The sequence below is a fragment of the Carex rostrata genome, chromosome 14 (assembly GCF_964058835.1).
Source record: "Carex rostrata chromosome 14, lpCarRost1.2, whole genome shotgun sequence".
NCBI lineage: Eukaryota > Viridiplantae > Streptophyta > Magnoliopsida > Poales > Cyperaceae > Carex > Carex rostrata.
This window is the reverse complement of record NC_135931.1, coordinates 7945315-7972476: the sequence shown is the minus strand read 5'-3', so window position 1 is coordinate 7972476 and position 27162 is coordinate 7945315. Positions and strand designations below refer to the sequence as shown.

The following is a 27162-nucleotide window of genomic DNA, read 5'->3' as shown; positions in this document are numbered from 1 at the left end:
TTTACTATTTTCTTAGATATGTGTAAAATTACATGATCTAAAGATGATGTACTATTGAAAGGAGTGATTTTTTATCTATCTAAAAAATAGTATTTTTTTTAATATAAAATTTGATATGTAAGTGCATTTTCATATAAAATATGATCATGTTGAACGGTTTGAAGCAATTATTTAAATTAAAAAAATGAAAATATAAATTTATCGTACAGACCAATCTACGTATTACAAAGTATCATAGCTTCACTCCAAATGAGAGTATATAATAATTAGGCTAAATAAAAGTATGTATTCAAGACTGTTATCAAGAATATCCAAAATCAAATCTCACTGAGGATATTATTTAAACGAACGACAAGAAGTGCCATACAGCCACAGGGAATCAAAAATCTGTATCCCCTATAATTTCGTGCTACAAGGATTATGCATCGTTGATTTTAGATGTTTGGTCTTGTTACCGTTTCTCAAGAAAAAAATTATCCTATTCTAAAAGACTCGGCGGCCATTTTTTTAATACCCTTAAAAAAAAATTAAAAATACCCTCCGATTTAATTTTTTTTTATAAATGTCTCGACCGCCTGGCCCACGGGCGGTCCTCTTTTTTTTTTAAAGATCTTAGTATTTTGATTTAAATAATTTTGTGAAGAAAAAGTTTTCTTGTTTAGAGTGTATGCCAAAAAATAAGACATTTGATATATTTATGAAGTGATGTCGTAACTCTTTATAACTTTGATTTTATTTATTTATTTATTTTTATTTTTTTGGTGAACTTTGATTTTATTTGTCAGTTGGATATTACAAGTCTAAATATAACACTAATTAAGGACTTGACCTTTATTTAAAAAATTTCAAGCTCTGACAGCTTGTTGATCTTCTTCTTTTTATTTATGGTACTAAAACAGTAGTTTAGAGCTACTAAAATATATTCAAACATCAAATTAGATCTCTGTCCATGCACAAAGTATCCTAGACTGACCTCTGGTATGATATCAAGTCCAAACTCAGCAGCCAAGCACTAGGCAAAGGCCACTAGTATAGTGCAATGCACTAAAAATATCAAATTTGATATTTGCTGGTAAATCAGCAAGTATGGATTGATACAGGGACTAAACTGCAAAAGTGATTGCACCAGCATGTAGAGAATTCAAAAATACACAGAATTAATATAAATTTCAACTTATTTGGATTTTTCTACAGTTAGTTATGAATTTTCAAAGTTTAATTTTCGAAAAAACTTTAAACAACCATAACTTTGGCTAGGAAAGTCGGATTTACGCATATGAGCACTTTTTGAAAAGGGAAGGACGAGACAGATTTGATTTTGCCCGGGTGGTACACCAAGTATCGTCGCATCGGAAGCATCATAATTTCAAAAAAACGTCGTTTAGTGTCTCAAAAATCCAGTTTAAGTTTTCGTTCGACGATAGGTATTAAAAAACAATGATTTTCAAACCATCTTAATAAATAGTAAAAAAAATTCAAAAAAAATATAAAATTTGGTCTCCAAGCACATTTTAATATAGATTAAACATTTAACTGTTTGAATTGACTATTTAGACTTCGAAACTAGAGATATGAGCGCGAATTTCGCCCGGCTAATTTGATGTTTGAATATATGTATATATATGTGCTTTGGCTAGGAAAGTCGGATTTACTCTACATGTATATATATGTATATTATATAGGGTCCGGCTAATTTGCTGCCGGCAGCATTTTAGCCGGAGGTGCTGCCACTGTTTTTTCTATTTTTTGATGTTCAAATGACAAATCTAAACCGTTAGATGTTTAATCTATATTATAATCTACTTGGAGACCAAATTTTACATTTTTTGGAATTTTTTTACTATTTATTAAGCTGGTTTGAAAACCGCTGATTTCAGTAAATTTCTGCACCGTAAAAAACAGCGACTTTCAAACTATCTTAATAAATAGTAAAAAAATTCCAAAAAATGTAAAATTTGGTCTCCAAGTAGATTTTAATATAGATTAAACATCTAACGGTTTGGATTTGTTGTTTGAACATCACATGTGCTAATATAGCCCCGGAAGCACCTCGGTCGAAGTGCTTCCGGTAGCAAATTAGCCACACTCATATTATATATATAATACACAATATATGTATATTATATATATAATACATAATATATGTATATATTTATATAATATACATATATACATATATTATAAAAAAATGAGTTTATAAAAAAAAAATTGTATATATGTATATGTGTATATGTGTGTGTGTGCGCGTGCGTGCGTATGGATGTGCGTATGGATGTATGTATGGATGTGCGTATGTGCGTATGTATGTATGTATGTGCGTATGGATGTGCGTATGGATGTGCGTGCGTATGTATGTATGTGTGTATGTGCGTATGTATGTTTGTATGTATGTGCGTATGTATGTGCGTATGTGCGTATGTATGTATGTATGTATGTACTTCTGTACTTCTATTCTTTTTTTTAATGCTACATGGTCTTCTACGATAAGTATACTAAACCAAACTATATGCTTCTATTTTTATTTGTGATTTATTCTATCATTCTATATCGAGACATATTCAAATACTAATTCTTCATTTTGATTACTTTTTTTATAGTATTCATTTGTAAAATTATTATCATTCGTTTTAATTGAAAGCTGATTTTGATTATTATTATAATTATAAAATGTTTAAATATGTATATTGACTTCATTTACCTTATAAAATTAATTGCTCTTGGTCTATTATAATATGTAATACCATGAAGTATAAACTATTAAATAATGTTACTTTTTAGATTTTTTTTCCTTCTTATTTGCGTAATTGATAAAAAGTATAGACTTAGATTAGTTGTCATTTAGTTGTTACATCAATTCTCTAATATTGAATATGTTGATAATTAGTAGAAATATAGAATATAAAGTTTGAAAAGGGAAAATCGCTATATGTGATAGCTTCCGCTATAGCTACGCTATTCGCAATAGTTTTTTTTTTTGGTCTCCCCGCTATGCCGCTATAATTGCTATTTAGAACCTTGGTATATATGTATATGTATATATGTATAGAGGAGGGTTCAAATGCCTCCATTTTTTGTGCCTCCATCATGCCTCCATTTTTAAAAACTTAAATAACTTAAAATTTAGAACTTAAACCTCAAAATAAAACCGTTAGATGTGATCTATATTATTTTCTCTATGCGCCCATAAAAAATTATCACATTTTGATTTTTCTTTTATGTGAATCGATAAGTTAAAAAATCAACGTCTATAAATTATCCACATTAGTATACATTTTTACAAGCTCAAGATGACAACCAAAACAAAGTTGAAATGCCATAATTTTTTACATGTGCATAGATAAAATAATGTAGTTCATATCCAACGGTTTTATTTTGAATTTTAAGAATTAAATTTTGAGTTATTAAAGTTTTTAAAAATGGAGACATGATGGAGGCACAAAAAATGGAGGCATTTGAACCCTCCTCATATGTATATATGTATAGAGATGGGCTATGATGAGTTGCGAAGTAAAGCGACTATTTTACTTCACACTCATATTTTACGATTTGAAAATCCAAACGACCGATCCGAACCGCTCAACATGATCTCCATATTGAAATGTGCTTGGAGACCAAATTTTACATTTTTTTTTACTATTTATTAAGCAATTTTGAAAATCACAGATCCAATGGTCCAGAGATTTTTACTGTTCACAGCAAAACAATAATTTTCAAAATTGCTTAATAAATAGTAAAATATGTTTGGAGACCAAATTTTATATTTTTAGGAATTGTTTTACTATTTTTTTAGATAGGTAAAAAAATACTGTTTTTAGATGGTTCAGATTTGCTGATTTTGTACCTATCTAAGAAAATAGTAAAAAAATTCCTAAAAATATAAAATTTGGTCTCCAGACATATTTTAGTATGGAGGTTAGGTTGAGTGGTTCAGATCGACTGTTTGAACTTTAAAAATTATGGAGAGAGATGGAGGCACAAAAATATGGAGGCATTTGAACCCTCCTCATGTATATATGTATATATTATAGAGTAGAACTAGGGTGCTCTTAAGCTCACCAAAGTTTTGGTGAGCTTAACTCTAAAACTCATTAAATCGATTTCAAATGACGAATCCGAACCATTGAAATCCGCCTACCTTACGTGTGATGCATCTACATGTGAAATTTTTAAACATTCGAATTAATTTAGTATAAAGTCAAGCGGTCAAAAAACGTTAAAAAATGAATGCACTAAAATTAATTTATTAACCTTCTAATTTTGACCGCTTGACTTTATGCTAAATTAATTTGAATGTTTAAAAATTTCACATGTAGATGCATCACACGTAAGGTAGGCGGGTTTCAACAGTTCGGATTCGTCATTTGAAATTGATTTGATGAGTTTTAGAGTTAAGCTTACCAAAACTTTGGTGAGCTTAAGAGCACCCTAGTTCTACTCTATATTATACATATATTATAAAAATCAGAAAAAGAGAAGAAGATCAACAAGCTGTCAGAGCTTGAAATTTTTTGAATAAAGACTAAGTACTTAATTAGTGTTATATTTAGACTTGTGATATCCAACTGACAAATAAAATCAAAGTTCACCAAAAAAATAAAATCAAAGTTATAAAGAGTTACAACATCACTTCATAAATATATCAAATGTCTTATTTTTTTGCATACACTCTAAACAAGAAAATTTTTTCTTCACAAAATTATTTAAATCAAAATACTAAGATCCCTAAAAAAAAAAAAGGAGGACCGTCCGTGGGCCAGGCGGTCCGCTTGTGTTTTGGCCCGCCCGTGGGCCAGGCAGTCGGGGCATTTATAAAAAAAAATTAAACCGGAGGGTATTTTTAAATTTTTTTTAAGGGTATTAAAAATAATAGCCGCTCCTTCGGTTGTTTAATTATTAGAGGAATTTCATGTATACTCCCATTTTCCAATAGATATGACATTTTTCTTCTTTTTATTCGCATACACCAACACGATATTTGAGAGTCACTTTCATTATTACTTGAAGACATTACTCTCCAAATTCAAAATTTAATATCCACATTCAAAACGATTTAAAAATTTAACCCTTTTTTTATTTCATGCTAAAATATATTAATTATGGTGAGCGAAACGTTTCGAATTTGATTTCTTATATGAAACAACAAACATGCCAAAAGATCAGCATAGTTGACAGGCATTTGACTTTTCCTTGGAACGGAACAATTTGGGTATTTTGATGGGATGGAACGAAATTGGCATCCATGGTTAAATTCCGAAATCATGGATTCAAGTACTCCAAATTATTACGGTCTACAGACTGATCATATACCGATACCATGCAAAAGTGTCCACCAATCAATCCTTCAACTCTTGCGACTTGCGAGCCTCCCTCGACCATCTTCTTCCTTCCCTCGCTTTATTTCTCTTTCAAACCCTAGAAATCCCGCAAGTTCCCCGAGAAACCCTAACCCTAGAAAAGTTTCTCTTTCTCTCCTCTCCTCCGTCCTTACTATTTGACGGGAATCTTTACAGTCACTGAACCCTAGATAGCAAGACCATTTAAGTTCTCGGTCCCCTGGGCCTCAGCATCAGTCCGAGAAAACCCTATTCGCATTGCTCATGCGTAATTGGACTTTTACAACAGTTTGTCTATTGTGTGTATGGTGTTTTTAGTTGTAAGCTAGGACTTCTATCCCTTTTTGCGGTCTCCAGCTCTTGGTTCATTAATACTAGGGCTTGTGTAAGGTTGAAGTGTTTTAGTTGACTTATCTTCTGATAGAATGTTGTTTCCTGTAGTGCTTGAGTTAGTTAAATGGTTATTTGAATAATGCGCTGAATTGGAGAATTGTGCATACTGTATACTATATACATTGGAAACCTATTAGTGAAGCTAGAAATATAAAGACATACTAGCTATTGTATTTGGGGGTGATTGCGGGGAGACATTGTGAGAAATTGGAGGTGAGGGGAGGAATTAATGGTCAAAGTGGCTGGAAATAGGAAGAGTTGATATGAGTACTAGGCCGATAGTGAGGCCACGACCCCTCGACATAAACAAAAAGATACCTGTTCTCAGATCCTTCAAGGATTTCGAGGATGACGACCTGCCAACTCGTCCCCGCTTGGTATTCGAGCCTGAACCCGAGGTAAAATCTTCTAGTGCTCTTGAGCTGCTTTATGAATTACCTTTTTCTCATATTTGCGTGTAGAACACTGGCATTATCATGGTTTGGTTTTATTATGCTTTAATATTATGTAATTAATTTTTTCCAAGGACACCTTGTATATTGCCATATTTACATCATAAACTCGCAATATTTCTTTTTATTTACACGTGACACCTGATGTAACGGGACGTATCTGTGAAATTACCAACTGTCATTATTATTAGTAGGTATATCTCATTAAATGCTGACTACATATTGCCATGAACTTTAGCGAGTTCTTAATTTTGAACCCATATTCAATTAAAACCAGGTATAGCAATTGTCTTATTTTGTTTCCTTTTTCTTCTTCTGTTTTTGCGAACTTTAAGCTGAATAATTAAAAATAGAGAGCAAAAATAAATATTTTTAGGATGTCATACTTGTTAAAAAGTGATAGATGTAATTGCATTTTAGATACAAACCATTCTATTGGATTCATTAAAGGTTTATTATCTTTTATCTATGGTAGTAATTCCGTGCTGTTCATACTAGGAAAGAGTTGTGACGGTGCATGGACCTGTTAAAAATTTCAATTTGATATGAAATTTCCATAACTAATGAAGTCGTTTAAAAGTTATTTGTCTTTTGTTTACATTGTTTGTACATGAATACTCAAAAAGTTTTGAAGTCAATAACATGCGTGTTTTTTAAAAATAGTATATATAAGGATTTTGTGTTATAATAATTAATTTTTGTGGATGTTGGTTGCAAGCCGTTCTCTGGAATGTGGTAGATATTCCAGAAGTGCCTTGATTGTAGTACTTGGCTAGTTACTTATTATGCTAAGGATCAGATTTGTCCATTTTGTCATGATTAATGTTAGTATGTGCATTTATTAGACACCAAAGGCACTACAGAAGAAGGTCAATGCACAAGAGATACCGACCCCACAATATGATGCAGTTGACACATATGAAAGAGACTACTCGCGCACATTCAGTCAGCCCACCTCTTATATACGTGCAAGAGGAGGTTTGTTGCATTCTACTCTGTTATCCTAAAAAAGTAGGGGAAATGATTCTCCATGATCCTTAAATTGCAAAAAGATCCTACCCTTCTTATGGAAAATACAAATTGGGAATGTGTTTAAGCATAGAATGAAAATAACATAATGCAGAATTTATCATATTTTGGTATGATATAGGGGGCCATGAAATCCTTCTCTTATTTTGTGAGTGGGATGCAAGTTGAATTGACCTTTCATCTGAGAAAGCATTAATGTTTAAGGAGTGCTAATTGCTGTTATTGGACCTGTACTTCTTTGGAGTTTAGCAATAAATGTGCTCCATGTTCTCTCAAAAATAGTTATGTCGAAGACGGCCTTGGAAACCCAAATTGATAACTTCTTAATCATACAGATTTTCAGTGCAATTAATTAAATATTTATTTTTGTAAGACATTTTCTTTGGAATATAGACTTCATTCTTTGAGAGCAATTGTATTTGTATGCAATCATGGCCTGGGCCAGCAAATTCTTACAAATATTCCCAATTTCATAATATAAATACTGGTTTTGTGAAATATCAAACTAATAATAGTTCGGGTCCAAGTTAGAACTCAAAAGCCTGTATCGATTTGGGTCCGCACAATCAGGTGAGGTTAGCTGCTTTAGTCTAATTGAAAAGCAGATTTGTCAAATAACAATTGGCTAACTATGTGCCAGCAGCTGCAGTAAAAAGAGGATGCAAACATTATATGCAATGCTTCTGCGTAAAGCGCCATGGTTTTTGCATTTTTTTCGTGTTATTCTGTTATTTAGTGGGTCTTTTCAATTGCTTTAGGTGTAGTATGTTGTATTTTTGTTGCTTTAAGCTAAGCTCATTTTTACTTTATCGTGTAAATAATTTTGCCAATTTTGATTAATGCAGCGAGGGCTGAGATTGGTGAATTTGTTGAGTATGATTTGGACAATGAAGATGAAGACTGGCTCGAGGATTTCAACACTGAAAGAAAATCTATATCATCCGAAAAGTATGTCTTTCTTGACTTTTGATATGCTTATGCTGCATATGTAACCAAACTACTTTGGTATAATATGACAACAAGATACTAAACAAATAAATATGACATGTTATGCCGTACAAATAGATTTTTGTTGTTGGTACAGCCAATTAAAAGTGTGTTTTTGGTAGAAATTAAAGGAATTTTTTTTTATATATGCCTGTAGGTTGGAGATGATGCTTTTCAAGTTGGAGATAATGGACCACAAAGCAAGAGAGAGAGCGGGTCTGATAATACCCACTTTCTCAGCTCCTATTCCAGTTGTTTTAAAGCCTGATTCTGCCACGGAGGTGAATACCTTAACCTTTACTTGCTATGAGCTAGTTTATTTATGCTTGGTCAAGCAAAGTATTACTTCCGAGTTCTTGGAGGGGATCACAATTAATTCTGAAATTTGCTATTAGTTCCAAAATATTTATATTTTGAGACTTAAATAAACGATGGTGTTTCTGGTACCAAGCCAAATATTACCCAAGTGAGCCACACTCTAAGTGTTTTTCATTCAAAGGAGTTTGCCAAAATTAACCTTTCGAACAAACATAAAAAAAAAAAAAGACATCCGGAAGAACTGGAACCCATCTTGAAGTTGGTATTGTTTTAGAATCTAATTTTTTATTTTGTTAATAACTTTGACTATGTTCTTACAAAAGATCACTGTGTGCTTTTCAGGCTTTCCAAAATCTATCAATGAGGCATTCTATTATTCACTCTGTATATAATTACTGGAAATCAAAGGTATGCAAGACATGTACACCAGAATTAAAAAATTGACTGTGTAGTAATACTGGAAATGAATGGCATCAATTGAGGGGGTCAAAAATGATTGTGGAACTACTTTTATTGAGAACTAAAATTGAAGTATAAAAGTGGTTGTCGCGCTGTTAATTTAAATTTGTGCCTCTAGTTGACAATTTGTTGTTGAAACTCAAGGATTGTACAGTCGGATATGATTTACTGCATGGCTATGGTAACAAAATATATTCTCAGAATTGAGTAAATTGGTTTTGGGATTTGAAATTACTGCTCAGAAGTAGTTCTATTAATTTGTCATTTAGTGTCCAAAATGCATCAATGATTTTGGAACTCAATGGTATAATGGCATGTATGTACCATTGCAAAGGTCAAAGCTCTTATTTTAGATAACTCCTTATTCGTTCTTAGTTGTTTATGTTACTTCTTTCTTTTCAGAGAGAGAGGTGGCAAAAGCCTATTCTTCGGCGATTACAGGTTGGCATCCCTTTTCTCATATATGATTTTATAGATTGCTCAGAATACTCTCTTTAAATATCTTTTAATGAATTTGTCTAGTTGTATTTCACTTGATTTTGGTTTGTTTTAAAATTTTGAAATTGTTAGCCACCACCTCCGGTGAATGATACGAATCCATACAATGTCTTTAGGCCAAGGGAAAAGGCTCATCGATTACACACTAGAAGGGTTTGTTTCTTTATTCTTCTTTTGACCTTCTTTACAAGAAACAAAGAATGTATAAATACCGAAATAACTTTTGTCTGAATTGTATTTCCTCCTTTTAGATGCAAAGAAGAGAAAACAATGTGTTGTCCTTCGAACGGCTTCGCTTGGTATACTCTCTCTCTCTCTCACTCTCTCACACACACACGTGTGTAACTTCATATGAGCTCTGTAATTGGATGGGTGTCGATGTCTGTACTCTGTAACACATTCGGTTGTGTCATCTCGCTTGAAACATTACATTTTGCAGAACATGAAAGAAGTACCATTAGTTTTGAAAACTTAATTGAAAATTTCACCATGATACTCGCTTTTAGTGAGTTTTTGTTTTTTACGTTTCCTAGAGGTCCCTTGTAATTGTACCAAAGAGAAATTTATGTTCCAAAAGGTTCAAGTACATGTTATTCGGTTGTTATGCCAAGTACTGGTGTCATCTCATGTAGAAGCTTTCATTAATTCTTGAGATGTGAAACAGGTGCGGCGCAATTTGGACCAGGCGAAGGCAGTGATAGAGGCTCTCATCAAGGTTTATCTTCATCATAATAATTTTATGAGTTCTAAAATTTTAAAAAATTGAAAAAATTGTAAAATTGTGCTGTGGGTATTTAGAAAAGGGGATTTTTTCATCTTTCCACAGAGAGAAGAGAAAAAGCGGGAGGCAATGGATTGTGAGGTCAATCTTCAACGCATTCAAATGACATATAAGGTCTGTTTCTAACATTGTCTTTATTCATTCCCCTATGATTTTTTTTAGATTGTGCCAGCACATGTCACTGGAAGAAATATCTGTAGTAGATATGTGGTCACTCTTTTCCGAGTCCCATGCATTTCAGCATGTACTGATACTGTGTTAATCATTCATGCTCGGTACATACAAGCCAATATATTTAGATCCTTGATGAAATGTCAACGGACACAGTGGTTGAAAACTTGTATTTATACTTGTTTCTATTTTCAGCATGAGGCACAGCTTGTTGAAGATGGCATGGCTTTATCAGGCTTTAATGTATCAAGCCGCTACGGTTCAAGCGAAGATGACTATGCGGATTCTGATGACACAGCAGCCTGTCGTACCTACCCTCGCAATGCTGTACCAGTACAGGTGCCACCCACACTTACCCTGCGGGCCCCTGATGCCAGGACAGCGGTCATTCCTCCTTTTCGTATCAAAAGGGAGCAGTTCAACAAGCGTGTTGGTACCAACAGTAGGCCAGTTCAAAATGGCTGGATTAATGACAAAGAAAGGGTAATTAATGCTTTTGCTAAGATCATGGCACAAATTTTGATTATGGTACGGTATGTTCTCATATGTACTGGAGATATGGTACCAACAGTAGAGCAGTTCAATATGAATATTTAGGTTTGCACTTATTCCACATGTAGATCACCTGTAGACCTGACCAAAATGGAAAACTGTGCTTAAATTATTGAATGTAACTTTCTATTTTATAAAATATTGAAAATAAAGGATCCAGATGAGCCGGTGTTGCTATTCACGAAGCCAATTGATGCCGACAAACTGGCGGTCCTGGGCATCAAACGGACAACACCAGATCCACCATCAGGAGATAGCCAAGACCCATCGTCGGTGTTCCGTCCTCACTTTCGTATGGGGAGAGGAGGTCGCCTTGTCTTTGACAGGTGTAATCCCCTTTCAGTGCACCCAATTAGCACCATTGGCTGTGGAAATTCACCTTATGTGTTGACTTGTAACCCTAGACCAAAACCTGACTAGGTAAAAGATGTGTATTTTGAGTCTTAAATTGGGGCTAATTAGCCTTTCTTGGGACATGATATTTGGCAAAGAGGGAATGGTCTGAAAATTGATGAATTGGGTTAAAAAGGAGGGAGGGGGTCGGGTTCATGGTGTCTGGGCCTTTGGTATATTGGAATTTGGATGCAAAAAGTGTCATTGCTGCCAATTCATGCTGCCTGGCCTCTGGTTAGGGGCTTTTTGTATAATTGTTTTCAACTTAGGCGAAAATTAGAGCATTATGTTTTCCCGTTTGCAGTTGCTTCATTTTGGATGGTGCGGTGTTTCTTTACTGCTATAGCTAAAGGAAACAGTACTTGTTGGTTGAACTTGGCCCCAAGGGAAAATTCAAGTGCTAATTACTATTGCCAGTTCACCTGTCCAAAATTTTGGTTGAACCAACATTTGAAACCTCATGTGGCAATTATTGGAGTGCAAAGTGAAAATATTCTCCACCATTTTTTTTTCTTTTAACGGGAAAATTGCTCACTGTTCACCAAGTATACACTTTTATTATAATTCAGCATATCGTATTCTCAAATACCGTATGCAACGTAGCACATTAAAAATGGAGAAATAACCCCCACTATCTCAAATTTTGTGTGTCGAGAGTTTAGTCCTGATTGTGTCAACCAAAAGCTCGACACAATGAAAAATTATAATAGAATTACAATTGTTTTTTAAACAGTGCCAAGCTAGAGATATCAATGAACTTTCAATAGTGAATCTAAGACAATCTCATAAAATACCTTCTACCTAATTACTTCTCGCATTTCTCTTTTCAATTACAAAGAAAGAAAAAAATATTATAACTTGCATTTATATTGTTTTGCAAATTTTTATTTTACAAATCTATATTTAGTTAACTGTTTCATTTGGCAGGACAAGCAATACGAATCAAAAGTCCTGAACAAGCAAGGCATCTTTTTAATTACAGTAATTTACCTTTCAAAATTACAAGCAATATCTGACAATAACAAGAGGTTTTGCTATCAAGAGCAATAGTTTACATTAAAAAGGAAGGAAAGAAGGTTCGTTTCAGATGTAATCAAATTGTTGACACAATTCAATCCTAAAATTGATGGCAAGATGTCCATAAATCAACAACATTTCCTGCGACAAAAAAGATGGGTAAAACCGTAAAAGTAGTAGTGGTAATAGATGACAAAATTGTTTTACAGTTTTCATTTTAATTATTTCATTTAGTTTTCTCCTATTTTCTATCATTCTTTTCTTGGTAGATATCCCGTCAACAAATATGAGATTCCGTTTACAGTAACTGCTAATTGCAAAATAATAACTAAAGCGAACAATATAATAATAAGCAAACAACAAAATTAACATGAAGTAATCATGTCTTTGCAATTTATTCTCATAAATGTTCCGAAATCATGCAGATTTACATTACCAACCACCGAACTGAAATCCAGAAAGCATGACAATTAATGACGAGGAACAAATATTGGCGATGGTCAGGCTTGGGAAAATATTGGTTGGGTTAATTCATGTTCATTTTGACTAAATTTATAACATTAAAAAGTGTAGGATCGGAGGGACATTTGAGACTTGTACAAATTTGATTTTGCTTTTGCTCCACCAGCTTTAACCACTTTGACGAAGGCATATTTTACTCCTATCTATTTTCAAGATTTTGTTTTTTTCTTCTTTCATACCATATCTTTCGATCAGAGTCATACCAAGTTGCCCATCATGTTATATGTGCATCTTTTTATGATTGTGAAATAACACGATTGCAAAATAAACAAACTTGCGATGTATAATGCCAAGTTGTTTGATCAAAAGTTTCAATCTTCGTTGGTTTGTAGTTAACATAATTTAATAAATAACAAATTAAACGATTTTAAAAATAAGACTGATACAAAGATGTCACTGCTTTACAAGTTACATTGTCGTTCCTGTACAAACAGCTCACCAGGATAAAGTTCAATACAAGAATCTGTAATCTTCCTTGCATGTATGGAAGAAACAAACACTTAAACTCTCTTCCAGGATGAAATTCAAAATTCAACTATTATATTGCCAAAGAAGGAACAAAAGATTAATAAAATGTAGATCCCAGCTGTACCTTTTAAGTGATGGGCAGCTTATTCTGTACCATAATTCAATGCAAACTTCACCTGTACAAAAATATTAACTTAAAATAGCAATAAAATAAAATAAAATAATTGAATAATAACTAAATTTAAATCACAGGACACAAACCCCCATGACAGTGAAAACAGGAACCCTAATTATACAACCCAAGTTCTTTTTCTTGTTAGTTTTGTTCTGAATTGCTAACTGTGGGTTAGATACAGATATCAGGCCAGCAAATAAAGTGCTAATTGAGGTTACACAGTTATTGTTTAAATCAATGCAGTACTGGACTCAAAGAGGCTTAACCGCTCAATTCCACAACAGATGCATAAGTGGCACACTTTGTTGAAATAATGCCTGCATGCTTACCTCAAAATAATATTACTTGTAGCCAACTTCTTTCATTAAGTGGCGATAACTTCTACCGCGGAATATTCTTTGCCACATAAACGCAACTGATTCCTCCAAGGTTAGTTGTATCTTTTGCTGAACTAGCCTATAAAATAAAATTTGTAAAAGAATGGTTATTAATTAAAGAAGATAATAGTTAGATCCTTCTAGTGATGTTCAATTCTTAGTTAGGATCCTGAACAAGAGCCAGTAGAAATGCTTCCATTAGATACTTGGGTTGGAGTCATTGGACAATATAAATATAACTAAATCCATAGGGATATTAGAAAGCATATATTAGAAGAAATTTTTTTTGAAAAAGGGCAAATAAAATCACGAATCATTGAGGTATATAATAGCCTCAATAATAAATTCAGCAGCAGAAAGTAAATAATCTAGATTAAATTGTGTGAACTGACCATCTCACAAGACACCTCTGAATACCACGAGTAACAGGTCGAATAAAGGATGGGTCCCGCTGTGCATACAGTAAACCAACCTATGATGTAAATACAGCATATGGAAAAGGATTAGCGCATCAATTGATCTGTTGAACAATAATGGAAACTTTATTTTAATAACTATTTGGATGAAGTGAGAATAGCTAGAATAGGGGGCTAATCGAAAATAGGGGTTATTCGGAATAGCAATCTGCATCCAAACAACATTTTTGCTATTTGGAATAGTTAGAATAACTGCTATTCTCTATTTCTTGTAAATGTTGAAATAGCTACTATTCAAAAGTGTGAAGAGAGAGAAAAAATGCCGCCTTCTTGGATTTCCGCCAACAGTCCCGAAATGACAAAATTGATACCACTTCTGTTATCTCCACGTCATGGCAATTTATTTGAGACCCCACTTGCATATCTTTCCTCTTAATTAGCATCTTGTTAACACTTATTCTTTATTGGTTACAACTATTCACTATTCCAAATATACAATCCAAACAACATTTTTACTAATCCAAATAGCACCATTTTCATACTAATCTGAAAATCACTATTTTTTTTCCTATTCTCATTTACTATTCTCAAATTTCACTATTCTAGCTATTCTAACTCCCATCCAAACATACCTCAAGTATTTGTTTGGTATTCCATTGGACTATATCGGGCACACAGTTGCGCAGTTGAGAACTGTAATGACTTGAATTTTAATCAAGTTAAAAATATAATCCAAAAGCTCAAATAAAGCTACATTACTAAATTGAATCCTAATTGAAGTTCAAATTTGGTTCTTATGGGATGAAAGTTTCATATATCATTGGTGGGTCCAATTGCAAAGTTAAGAGTTAGTTTGCCCGGTCTGTCCAAGTTAAAAAATTCTTCCAACCCTAAGAAAAGAAGAAAACTAAATAGTTTACCTCTAACATGGCAACCATCGCAGGATCATCTAGTATTTCTAGGCTGTCATCAGCTAAATAATTAACCTACAGCATAATTAGGGTATGAATTTAGGTAGTGACAGAGATGAGAAACAGTGTAAACAAGACTATCCTACAATTTTGGAATTCAAAAATTTTCTTCTCAACAGAAATCCTATATCACATTCTAAAGAACACAGATTATGTTACTGGAGAAAAGAGGTTTGACAGGAAATTTGTTTACTGGATAGTTTTAATTACAAAGACTTAACTTTACCCAAAAAAAAAAAAAAAATGGATGCCAATAATGTCTAGCATAGTCCCAGACTGCCAGTAAACTAGTGTTAAACTCATCTCCCTTCTTAGCAGTCAAATCAAATAAGCAAAAAAAGAGAGAAAGAATGTAAAATCTATGGATACTTCAAAATTTGACTTCAAAACTCAAATGTACAAATTAAAAGTTTTAGATTCGGAAACTTTGCACGTTGAAGCTTGAAGGTAAAGTAGTCATTCTAAACTACCAAGTATAGAAAAATTACCCCAAACTCAGTGTTTGCAAAGGATTGAATAAAATCAATTAATTGAATCTTTGCCCAAGATGATTGACGGTTTTCAGCATGAGGAGGCTGTCTCCATGGAGCACCAAAGAACATGCGGTTTTCTGGGATTTTTCCCTGATGTGCGTCAGAGGCAAACTTCTTCAAGATATCAAGTGCCAACTCCATGGCAGGGTTAACCACCGTTGCCTAATATAAAGTATGAATTATAAATTATCCAAGGATTAATTTATGATTATGGTACTGTACACTATAAACTGCTACATGCAAAGATGTTAAAGCTATCATTGACAACTTTTTGCATCCTTTTGCTGGTACATTCCAATCTGCAATAGTGCTGATAAAAATCAGTTATAATAACAAAAACAAGAGTATGATAAAGCAATTACTCTAAAAGTATTAAAATTTGTAGTGGCGATCTAAATGGCAACCAAGTCAGCGCGAATAAAACTAAATAACTAAAAGAAAGAAAATAGATCATGTTCACTCTTAATAATGGCTGAAAAAACTGCTTACTTGCAAGTATGCAAGATAGGCGTCAACTATGTCTTCAAAGTTACTGTTACAATGAAATAAGAAAAGAAAGAATAAGTAAAACACAACTATTACATAACTTCCTATATAATTTAAAAAAACTTGGCAATCAGATGCCATTTCAAAAAGAAAAAGAAAGAACTTCAAGGATAATTCATCAAATTATTCCAACTCTCAAGGAATGAAGAGATTTATATTTGCTTATTGACTATGATTTTTACAGCAATGATGAAGGCACATATGCTATGCTGCATGGACATGATACATGTATCATATCTGATTCAATATGGACATGGCAACACAGCATTTTTCAGAAACTCAAGGGTACAATATGCCTGTATACATATAATTTTTTTATTATTTCATTGACAAGGAAACTATTTTTGTTCCTAAAAAAAAACTTAAATGTATCAATGTCTCATTATGTAAAGATATAATTAGATGAATGTATATTTATTTCAATTAAAATGATGTACAATATTACAAATATATTAATTCATTAATTGAATAAAAAGAGCATAAAAAATTTGATTTTCACTTTTGAAAATAAGTGGTGCAGCAAGGGCTTAGCTTGGAGCTCATCAAGAAGCTGAAAGACAAGTTATTATTATTTTATTTACATATTTGAAGAGTACAAAACTGGAGTCCGGTCCGCTCTCGTTTGAATTGGAATTGTTTTAATCCCACAACAATTGTTTCTTCCCTGAGCCAGTTGCCTATTTATAAATACAAGGGCTCTGCAGATTCCAATTGTGGGGGTCTGCACAACGCTGCCTCGTGCAGCCATTCACGTAAAAATACACGAATCTGGGTGTATCTTTGACTCTATCCGGTTAAATTAACATTTATTAGATTTGCAGCTGACATATCTGATACGTATTGTACATGAATTGTATGCATATATGTATCAATGCGTCTGAGATACGGATATGGGAGCTCAATTGCACTATCAAGGTAACAGAGCGCCTATGTCATTTCAATGTAGAGGTTAAAAGGATACTTACGTCTCTTTGTTGGCTCTTTGCTTGAGTGCATATATCTCAGAGAGCTGTCTAGGGTTTGGGCCAAGTACTTCATCTATAACTTTCCACTACAACTTCAATTAAAATGTAGACTTATTATTACAAAATAACATTTCATTTGAAAATTAATGGAACAAATATCATCACAGTACATCTTGTTCACCTCCTGGTAAGTCCAAATCAGATGCCAAAATTCAATGGATAAACTTATTATATTCCAGTAACTGGAGTATGTTATGCACCCAACTGGTGCAATATACTATTGGTGGTACACAGGTACATATTGGATTATAGTAAGGCAGCTAAATAAAAGAGAAACTAAGAAAAAAAGAAAGATCCAGTACAAATTACAATGATAAAAAGAAAAATCAGTTAGTACCTCTGTTTGACTGAAATAATCAGAAACCATGTGCAATCTAGCCTCTTGTGATGTCCATCCAAAGGTCTTTGTACCATTAATTTAGGGGGAAAAGAAAAATAAAAAAAACAGGAATTATACACCTAGCAAATACCAAGAGTTATGTTGTTATAATTTTTGATTTTAGTATGAGAAATTACCTCACGAGAAATAAATATATCAGGAAATCCAAAGTCCAGAAATGCTGTATAGGAATAATAGCTACAAATAGACAAAAAAATCTTGAAACATGTTTCTAAATTAATTGAAGGCTTGAAGCCAAAAGAATGATCTATATTGGCACTCAGCAAAAGCAAAAACTCTCTGAAGCATGCCTTTTGTTAGGATCTGAAAATTTGCAATATATTAAAATATTTGCACCATCATACCTGTCTGAAGACACCAGAAGCACAGGGAGGCATCTCTCATTAGCACCAAGTGCAATAATTCTCCATATCAGACTATCATGGTACGCCGAGGCCAGCATGGTTGAGTCATCTGCACAACTTGCCTTGCGCAATATGTCTATGTTGTTCAAAACCAACTTTGGCTGTTACATAGGAGGTATGAAATATGTTTCAGACTCCACAGTTTTTTTTTTTCCAAAATTAGTTCATTTTTATAGTACAACACAAATTCCAGGGTTTATGCTTATGGACTGAAATACTACATAACAGCATAAGACAAGTCAAGGATACAGTATACATGGAAACAGTGGAGATCTTATGATAGTAGTCTTTCACTTTTTTTCCTTCTTCCTTTTTCACAGTTATTTATGCATTACTAGAAAATTTGAGATATCAAATACCACAAGGAGCAAAGAAACAAAAAAAAAAGAAAGAACTCAGCAGGTACACAGTCAGCATTTAAGCAACTCCATAGAAATATGAGAAATAGTGAGAAAAACCAAACAAAGTCCCGTTATTGTTCTAAACCCTGTACCTGAAAGAAGTCCACCTCAGAAGCTTCTGACAATATTTCTATCAACAAACAAGGCCAACTGGTTGCCATATTAGACAGAGACCTTGAAAAATTGCCGGTACGATTCAAGTGCCGCACTGATTCACATCTCCAATTCTTTTGCATCTCAAGTATCTCCTTTGCGAGCGTTAATGCTGCAACAGCCTCCTTTATATATGCAACCTCCTCCATTGAATATTTCTTTGAAGTACTTGTCAGAAGAGAGTCTGTTTCCTTTGATGCCAATCTGTGCATGCGGGAGAGCACAGCCTTTGACCAGAGCGAAAACAGTTGACCCGCACTATTACAGGTAGAGGAACTTGTGCTGGGCCCTGCAATCTGGTGCAGGGTTTTGTGGAGGCCATGCCACTTGTTTAGGGCAGTGAAAATGTCACGGGATCCAACCTTGCCGAGAAGGATTGCGTGATTAGTTAGGCTTTCAAGTGACTGGTCCAGGCGATCAGAAAGGCTAGAGAGAGAAGGTGGCAGAGGAACCATACTGGTTTGTGAAGAAGCGACTGCCCATGGAAGCGGAGCTGTGGGGTCAGGAGAGAAGTCCACATAGGCAGTTATGTGGGGTCCCTTGTTCCACTCAGGAAGAAGACCTAGAGAGATAGAGATAGAGATAGAGAAAACAACAGAAAGAGAAATTAATAATGGCCTTTTAGCATTTGAGAACAAAGATAATTTTTGCTCTCTAATGGGGGCTTATGAGGCTCTAGCATTCACTAGTATAGAAGCAAGCCCATCTGATAACAAACAAATTTTATCCCACACCCCCAGTTGGCTCTGATGCAGGTACAGATCAGCCAGGATTGTAATCCTTGCTTGCTTACACTGCAATAGCTGACACAGTAGCACCTGCCAAAAGTTTGATAAAAAGCCTCATTGATGATTTCCTTGCTTCATAGTCTTACTCCGACCGTTCAGGTACAAAATCGAAAGCATGCTAAGATAAATTAAACACATTACAGCAAGCATGGGTCTACTGCGCTTTACAAATGCAACCAAAAACCTAACCAGCAAGCAACTTCGCCTACAATAGTTAGTAACTCTGCGGCTGTGGGTGGTGAGTGCGTCGGATAACGAGATAGAAAGAGAGAGATAGACTAACGATGAAGAAGGAGAGAGGTCTTGCCAACACCACGTGGACCGTGGAGAAGGAGAGGCTGGGCTACGCGATGGTGTCGCGCATGGCTGTTGAGCATCGTTTCCATCAAAGGCCGTGCCAACACTCTCCACGAGACGGCGCCGCCTCTTTCGGCAGCCACCGCCGCCATCTCCCTCAAGATCTCCTACGCAGAGAGCAGCAGACCGGAAATGGCCCCCAAAAACCTTAAACCCAGCTACTGTACCGTGGGTCCCGGGTTGGACGAATCAATCGGACCGTCCTGCTAAAATCTTACTCTTAAATCTTTATCCACCGGTGTTTACATGATTGTCCTTTGTCCACGACTGGACCCGACTTTTATTTTTGTAGTATTTTGAAAAGGAAATTTTATATCCGTAGAAATTAAAAATAAAGGAAGGCCCTGTTGGGCGTGTCGATGGGAATGAATGTGGGTGCGCGTCGATGGGAATGAATGTGGGTATAGGAAAACTGAAAATTTGAATTGTTTTTTATTGTTTACGTGAGAAAAAAAATTCAGTATTTTCCACGTGAACAGTAATGCGGCCGAATAAGGCCGAAGAGAGAGCAACATACATCATAATTTTTTCAACCGATCATATAAATCAAAAAGTTTGAATCGGTAGAAATTATGTGATCTAAAACATTTTGTTTTTGTTTCTCTTAAAAATTTTCTAGTAAGATATAATTTTTTTTATAAAAATAGATATAATATCTTTTAAAATCTATATAATAAAAATATTTCATCTATTTTTTGAAAAACTTTTTTACATTTACTAGAAATCTAATATAAAAATTTTCTTTATCTATGCTTTAGATTAAAAAAACTAAGTTTTAATCGGCCGAATTCCTACCGATCAAAACTTTTTTATTTTAAAATTAGTAAAAATTCTGCCTATCTTTCTATCAATTAAAAATATAATATACTCCTATTTCTCTCTCTTCTTTTTTCTTAATTTTACAAATAAAATATTTCCTTTTGAAAAGAAAAAAAAAGTTATAAGAATTTAATTCCTACCACATTTTTTTCACAAAACCTACCACCAATAGGGATGTTCAAACAGTTAATTCGGTTGAAACCGAAGTAATATAGTAAAATTAATTATTTTTTTCAGTTTTTAAAAATAGAACCAAGTCAAACTGATTAAATCTATCAACCAATTAAGAACCAAACCAAACAATCCGAACTATATTAGCAAAATTCAAACTAGATTGAAATATTTTAAATCAACAAATTAGCAATTCCAAACCCAAAAAATTTCGACCTCGATTGAAGTCAAGTGAAGGTAATTCACTCTTCTAAGAAAGTGTTGAACTCCACACATTTTTTTTTTCTGATGATCGTGATATAGTTTTATATTTCTGGAGGTTCGGTTCTCTGTAAATATTTCGATCAAATTACTTGTTATTTATTTTTTCGGTAACGGACTAATGGTTCAAGCAAAATTTTCCAATGGGCTTCTAAAATAACTATTTCAACAGTACTAGCTTTCTGACAGTAATATACCAATATTTCTCTCGGGTATCTCAGCATCGATCCCTTCTTTTTATACCAAAAAAAAAACAATTTAAACTATAAGAATTAAATTAGTTATGAGTTATATTCGTATTATATCCGAATTAGCATCGAATTATTTCTGAATTTGGAACTAAGTTGCCGTGCTTTCTACACAACATGAACTTACATAAATAAAAGATAAATAATAAGAAAGATTTAAAAAAATTGTAAAACCCGACAAAATATATATATATATATTTTTCCCCAAACTTGATACATCTCGTTAAAAGCCTGCCAATCTGCCTCCATTGGGGGGTTTCATTTGGGAGCACGCCCTTGCCAAATACTGGTTTTCATTGTAAAAATTGCATGCCAGTATATTCCTGGAAATCACAAAGTTAACAGCCTTCTTTAATGCAATCACCTCGGTCTGAATTGCGCAACATGCTGAGTTGCTGACACCCCTGCTGTCTTGTATGCCACCAGTCCTTCACTATTATGCAACACAAAACCAATGCCTCCATTCCACGCTTGCGTCCAGGATCGATCCATCTGAGTGGCACGTAAAGTCAGTGCTTAAGTTCTGTTCCGACAGGAGCAGAACTAGAAAATTTAGTTAGAGAAGGCTGAAACTTAAAATGCATGATTAATAATTTATAGTTAGTGGAATTTGAATTTAATACCTCTCCAACACAAATAGAGTCTTAATTACTAGAACACAAGCACACATCTAACATTTTATAAAGAGAGCTAAACTATATAAAAGTTTCAAAGAAATAAAAAGATCAATTAAATTTCAACATATGTGATTAAAAATTTAAAAATAAGAAAGTGACTTAGCACCTCCTAAATATAGTGTTTTGGAGCAAATGTTTTGAAGGTAACTTGAACAAAATAAAATTGTTAAGACATAATAATATATGTTATTTTAAATCTAAAATAGAAATATAATGAAGACATAATAAAATAAAGGTATTTAAACTAAAATAATTTAATTACATCTGCCTTATATTCGTCTTATATCCAAATTAGCATCGAATTATTTCTGAATTCGAACCAAGTTGCCGTGCTTTCTGCACAACATGAACTTACATAAATAAAAGATAAGCAAAAGAAAAGATTTAAAAAAAATGTAAAACCCAGTGTATTATGGCAACTAAATATGCTAAATTTAACTAGCCTAGTGCACTAAGATTTCCAAATCTCTTCCTAGAATATCTCGCACTTAATATAATTAGGCCTATTTTGATTGCTAAAAATAGTTATTGTTCCAAGCGAGCTAATATTCTTAGCTACACCGATAATTAATTGTGTCTGTTTCCAGGGTTTTATTATAGTCTAATGACGGCATATACATCTCTCCTTCATTAATCCTTCTTCAAAAATAGAAGAGAAAAGTCTCTTCTTCATCAATTGAAATCTCTTGTGATGGCGGCGTTTACAAGTGCCCTTGTGCTTCTTGGTTAGCTTCTTAACACCTTTATTTTTGTATTTTCTTGAAGAAAATCTTCATATATTTTTCATAAATCTTGCTATTTTTTCCATGATCTTTACAAGATATTAGTAGAAGAAAAGGCGATGGCAGCATTGATGACAGAAAAATCACAGAAGAAAAAGAAATCAGAACTTTATCTCAACTGATGGATATGGATAATGAATCCACAACAGAAGAGAACAGTACAGCAGATGGTCCCATCTGTGACGAACCTTCAGGTCATATGACAATTTTTCTGTTCCCAGCCATAATGGAGATCCGACAACACAGAGCAAAGGTCGTGACTATCGGGCCATACCACCACAAGGAGGAATTGTTTTTTGGCAACAATTACAAGTGGCAAGTTCTTGACATGATGAACGATGCCTTCCAATTCGAGACAGCGATGTTCTTTAGAAGTATGGTAAGGAGGGAAAAGGAATTGCGAGGCTGCTACGAGGAACAATGTGAAGAAGATTCATACCCGATGGATACCAAAGAGTTTCTTCAAATGATGTTGCTCGATGGGTGCTTCATAATCTTCGCTCTCAAATGCTTTAGCTGGAAAAATCAGCCTTTACTTGATATGGTAGAATTGTTCACAAGCAAAAATTCAAAGACTAGGAGAAGGTATTCTCATGTACCGGTTGATTAACAACATAAAGAATCTAGTGTCAGATTTAGAAATGCACAAGGAATCTCTGATATGTGATCTTCTACAGATGGAGAATCAGGTACCATTTTCTGTTCTTCAAGAGCTGCTGCATGTTTGTCCCCGCTCTTAGAGATTTTGTTGGTTGTTCGATGAAAGACCTTGCACTATCTGGCTTCAAATGTGTGCATCCGAAGATGAACAAAGAAAAATCAGACCCACCAAAGGATTTCCTTCACCTCTTAGATGTTTTCCACTGGTCTCGAGTCCCTAAGGATAAATACAAGATAGACAATCGGTTTGACAGTCATACATTGTCTGATCTTTGTATGCTTCATGCACCAGATTCTCACCGTACCAGGATGAAATTTAGAAAGAAATCAGGAAGCTCTCTTGATGTTGAGTTAAAAAATTCATCATGTAGGAAAAGTTGTGTTGTTAAGATACCAACCATAGATATCAAGAACTACCAGTTTTCGGTTTTCGAGAGTCTTGTTACTTTTGAGGCACGGTACAAGAAGCGCGGGTTTTGCTTCACTGCATTTGTAGAGAGTATGGCGAGTATTTTGGGATCGGAAAACGATGTCAAATTGTTACAAAAAAGTGGAATTATACCCAAAGGTACTGAGGCTTCGGATGATTACGTGATTAAATTCTTTCATCAATTATGTCGTTGTATCAAGCCAATAGCAGGGACGCCTCGTCCTTGTGATGGATATAAAAATGCTGTTGATCATGTGCGGGAGACAGTCCGAAGTTTCAGAAGTAACAGAGGCCAGATGCTGGGTTCAGATTTTAAAATCTCATTTTTAGGAGGGCCATTTCTTTCTTCTTCTTTTTTTAATTTTCATTTACTAAGAATAACGGAGAATCTTTTTCATTTTTCTCCATGAATAGAACAATTCATGTAAAACCACTTCTTCTTAGATAATCATTTAGCAAAATGTGTCTGTAAAGAGATGATAATGCAGCTCCTACAAAATTCGCAGTCTTGCCAGATTTAGTCTTCATAGCAAATGAACTTATTCACTTATATCTTGAAAAGCATCTTACAACAATACAAGCAGGTCACATTGAAATTTAACCCCAATTTATATTAAAAACAATCATAGACCTTTCGGTGCATTTTTTTTAAATCAATGAATTGAAGGTACACGAATTAGGCAACTGTTTCACTTCTGTTTCCTTTCTTTTGCATAACAATTTTAAATCCCAAATTCAAATGGAGAGCATGTTGACCACATAGAAAAAATATAGTAGCGGTCTTCTTATATGGATGGTCTGAAAAATTGCTTGTTTGCATGATTGCGTCGTATGCAAATCAGTTGCATACATTTTCTTTGATGCTTGCAACTTTGCAAGTTGCAGCTTCATTCATTGTGTAAATGGATATTGTTTTGGAAATATGGAAGTCATATTCTAGGCCCAGTGGGTTTCAACAGAGATGTGCAGCTTAACCAATTTCATTTCATGTATTGTAAGATTTTCAAGAAGTTGCCTGTCCATTCATTTCTTACCATAAATTAATCTTTGCAGGCTTGCAGCTATTGCGCTCAAATCAAATTTAATTTGTAGGATAAACCAAAATACAAATACAAATACAAATACAAAAAAAAAAACTGTGTTCTGCCCCTCTGAATATTCCAGCGTTGGCGAGGATAAGAATTCCTACAAAGCCATCATTTTTGGCTACAAATATTGTAGATTTATAGTTGTTCCCAAATTCTGACCTCCATGGAATCCGATTGTTTTTTTATCAACTTCATATAAATAAATAGATATTACAATTGCTATCTACCGAAAAAAAATTTAGTTGCCACCTCAATATTTCAAAATTCTGACTTTATCATGATTTTTGCAGAATTGAAAACTGACAATGTACTTACTGTGGTGTTGTGTATGAGTTTTCTCTGTTTCACCATCAATTTGAGACTCACGCCATAATACACACCACCACAATAAATAATAATGTTTTTTAGCCATTTATTTAAAGAAGAATTAATGATAGCAACTGAAATTGTTTTTGTTACTGCATAACATCTTTCCTGAATTATCTCTTCTATTTGGAGTCATCTCTCTACGGACTAACAAAAATAATCATGGAACTAAGAATCTATCTACATGTTTTCTCAGGATCTTTATTTAGTAGGTTTTCATCGTTATGTCAACATGTATATTTAAAAGGACAATATGACAATAACAATACTAAAAATTGTCTACAAAAATATATGAATATCTGCGAGAATAAAAAAAATAACAATTGTTGCTGAAAATAAGCCAGCCAAAATTGTTATTTCAAAAGATATCACTATTACTGACAAGAGTATCCGCAGAAATATGACGTTGTTAAATATTTTTATCCTCATGAATACTCACAAATTCTTGTAATATATTGTCTTCGAAGGGCCAAGAAAATATTTTGACATGTAACTGATGAAAATAGAAAATAAATGTTTGCTGAAAAATATGCTAAAGAAGTAAATTATAATGATGTACAAATTAGTGATAAAAACGATTCATGTTCTTATAAGATCAGAAGTAAAAAAAAATTCCCTTTTTTTTAGTGGTACGAGGGCAGTTTGTTGGCGCTTAGTGTCATTTGTTCCGGTCTTTCGACAAAAATGAGGTGCTCACCGTGATAGGGACATATGTCAAAGTAAATGGTCTAAAAAATAATTTGAGAGTTCTGATATCTTTTTTTTTTTGTTCATGATTAATTTCCAAAAAATTTCCACAATGATACAATGGAAAAAGGATATCTAATAATACTTAAATGTCAACAATTAACTTTATGGATAAATAGATAAAATAAAATAAAAAATAGCTGGGGATATATTAAATATAATAAAGAGTATAGGGGTAAATAGAAAATTAACTCAGAACATTATTGTTTAACTTTATTAAAAAAAAATAGAAATGGAAATTACTCTGCGTTTTCACTGTTTTGTGTAATATCCACCACAGATTAAGCGGAGATATTTACTAAGCTAAGGTGGCTCAATATCTCAACTTAGATTTTTTTTTATTGGTTATTCTCATTTTTTTTTTTAAATTTGTGATTTATTGAGGTGGTATTGACGAATTATTTAATTATATTTTTACATAATCTTTGATTGTCGCTGTCGAATGATTATATTGTTGTCAAAATTAAGCACCATGAGGAATTAGATTAATTTTAATTCATAAGGAAGAAATTTATGTATCTCTGTTTTTTTTAATACTAAAAAGTAGAAAGAAATCATGCTGAGAGAATGATCTACAACGAATGCAAATATATCACATGGACTTACATGCGCAATTAAAAATAAAATACTTTACAAATGGAGTCCTACAAACATCATTGCTAATTTTATTTAGAAGGGGCAGCATTTTCATGAAAACAAATTAACAAGCCCTAATAAATGTTAATAAACAAGTAAATTTTAAGTGCCACTAGAATCCAAACAACTTTAATGAAAATAAATAAATAAATAATATTACCGTGTTCTAGCTAGATGTGGTGATACTTTCTAGGAACTTCCTATTTGACAATCTGGATGCAAGTATACAATTGCATTTCCTAGGGTATGTAACAATAAGTAAATTTTTATTCGTTTTTAGGGACAAAATTAATATATGCAAATAGGATTTGAATATTTTATTTATTTATTTATGTCTTACATTATTTTACCAGTGAAG

The 27162-nt window shown here is 33.5% G+C and overlaps 3 protein-coding genes across 4 annotated transcripts; 2 read left to right on the top strand and 1 right to left on the bottom strand.

Moving 5' to 3' along the window:
- The first annotated feature begins 5347 nt into the window (after positions 1–5347).
- On the top strand, positions 5348–11653 carry LOC144565219 (uncharacterized). Its single transcript, XM_078314908.1, has 12 exons — positions 5348–6124; positions 7024–7156; positions 8053–8155; positions 8352–8475; positions 8855–8920; positions 9374–9412; positions 9542–9622; positions 9721–9768; positions 10134–10184; positions 10296–10364; positions 10617–10904; positions 11127–11653. The coding sequence occupies exons 1-12, from the start codon at positions 5990–5992 to the stop codon at positions 11391–11393; spliced, it is 1404 nt and encodes a 467-aa protein (XP_078171034.1). The 5' UTR covers positions 5348–5989; the 3' UTR covers positions 11394–11653.
- A 1534-nt stretch (positions 11654–13187) lies between these two features.
- On the bottom strand, positions 13188–20143 carry LOC144565205 (uncharacterized). Of its 2 annotated transcripts, none has more exons than XM_078314885.1 (12): positions 19846–20143; positions 18714–19336; positions 18161–18321; positions 17933–17993; positions 17754–17819; positions 17357–17442; positions 16335–16377; positions 15801–16007; positions 15262–15327; positions 14318–14397; positions 13878–14004; positions 13188–13549 (listed from the first exon to the last, which is right to left on the bottom strand). In XM_078314885.1, the coding sequence occupies exons 1-11, from the start codon at positions 20009–20011 to the stop codon at positions 13890–13892; spliced, it is 1674 nt and encodes a 557-aa protein (XP_078171011.1). In that variant the 5' UTR covers positions 20012–20143; the 3' UTR covers positions 13188–13549; positions 13878–13889. The 2 variants fall into 2 exon arrangements, with proteins under 2 accessions (XP_078171011.1, XP_078171013.1); XM_078314887.1 differs by having other exon boundaries at positions 19752–19874.
- Positions 20144–22786: 2643 nt separating this feature from the next.
- Positions 22787–24377, top strand: LOC144565010 (UPF0481 protein At3g47200-like). The gene is made up of 3 exons (XM_078314622.1): positions 22787–22820; positions 22916–23462; positions 23555–24377. Exons 1-3 carry the CDS (start codon positions 22787–22789, stop codon positions 24375–24377), a joined length of 1404 nt encoding a protein of 467 aa, XP_078170748.1.
- Positions 24378–27162: the final 2785 nt, after the last annotated feature.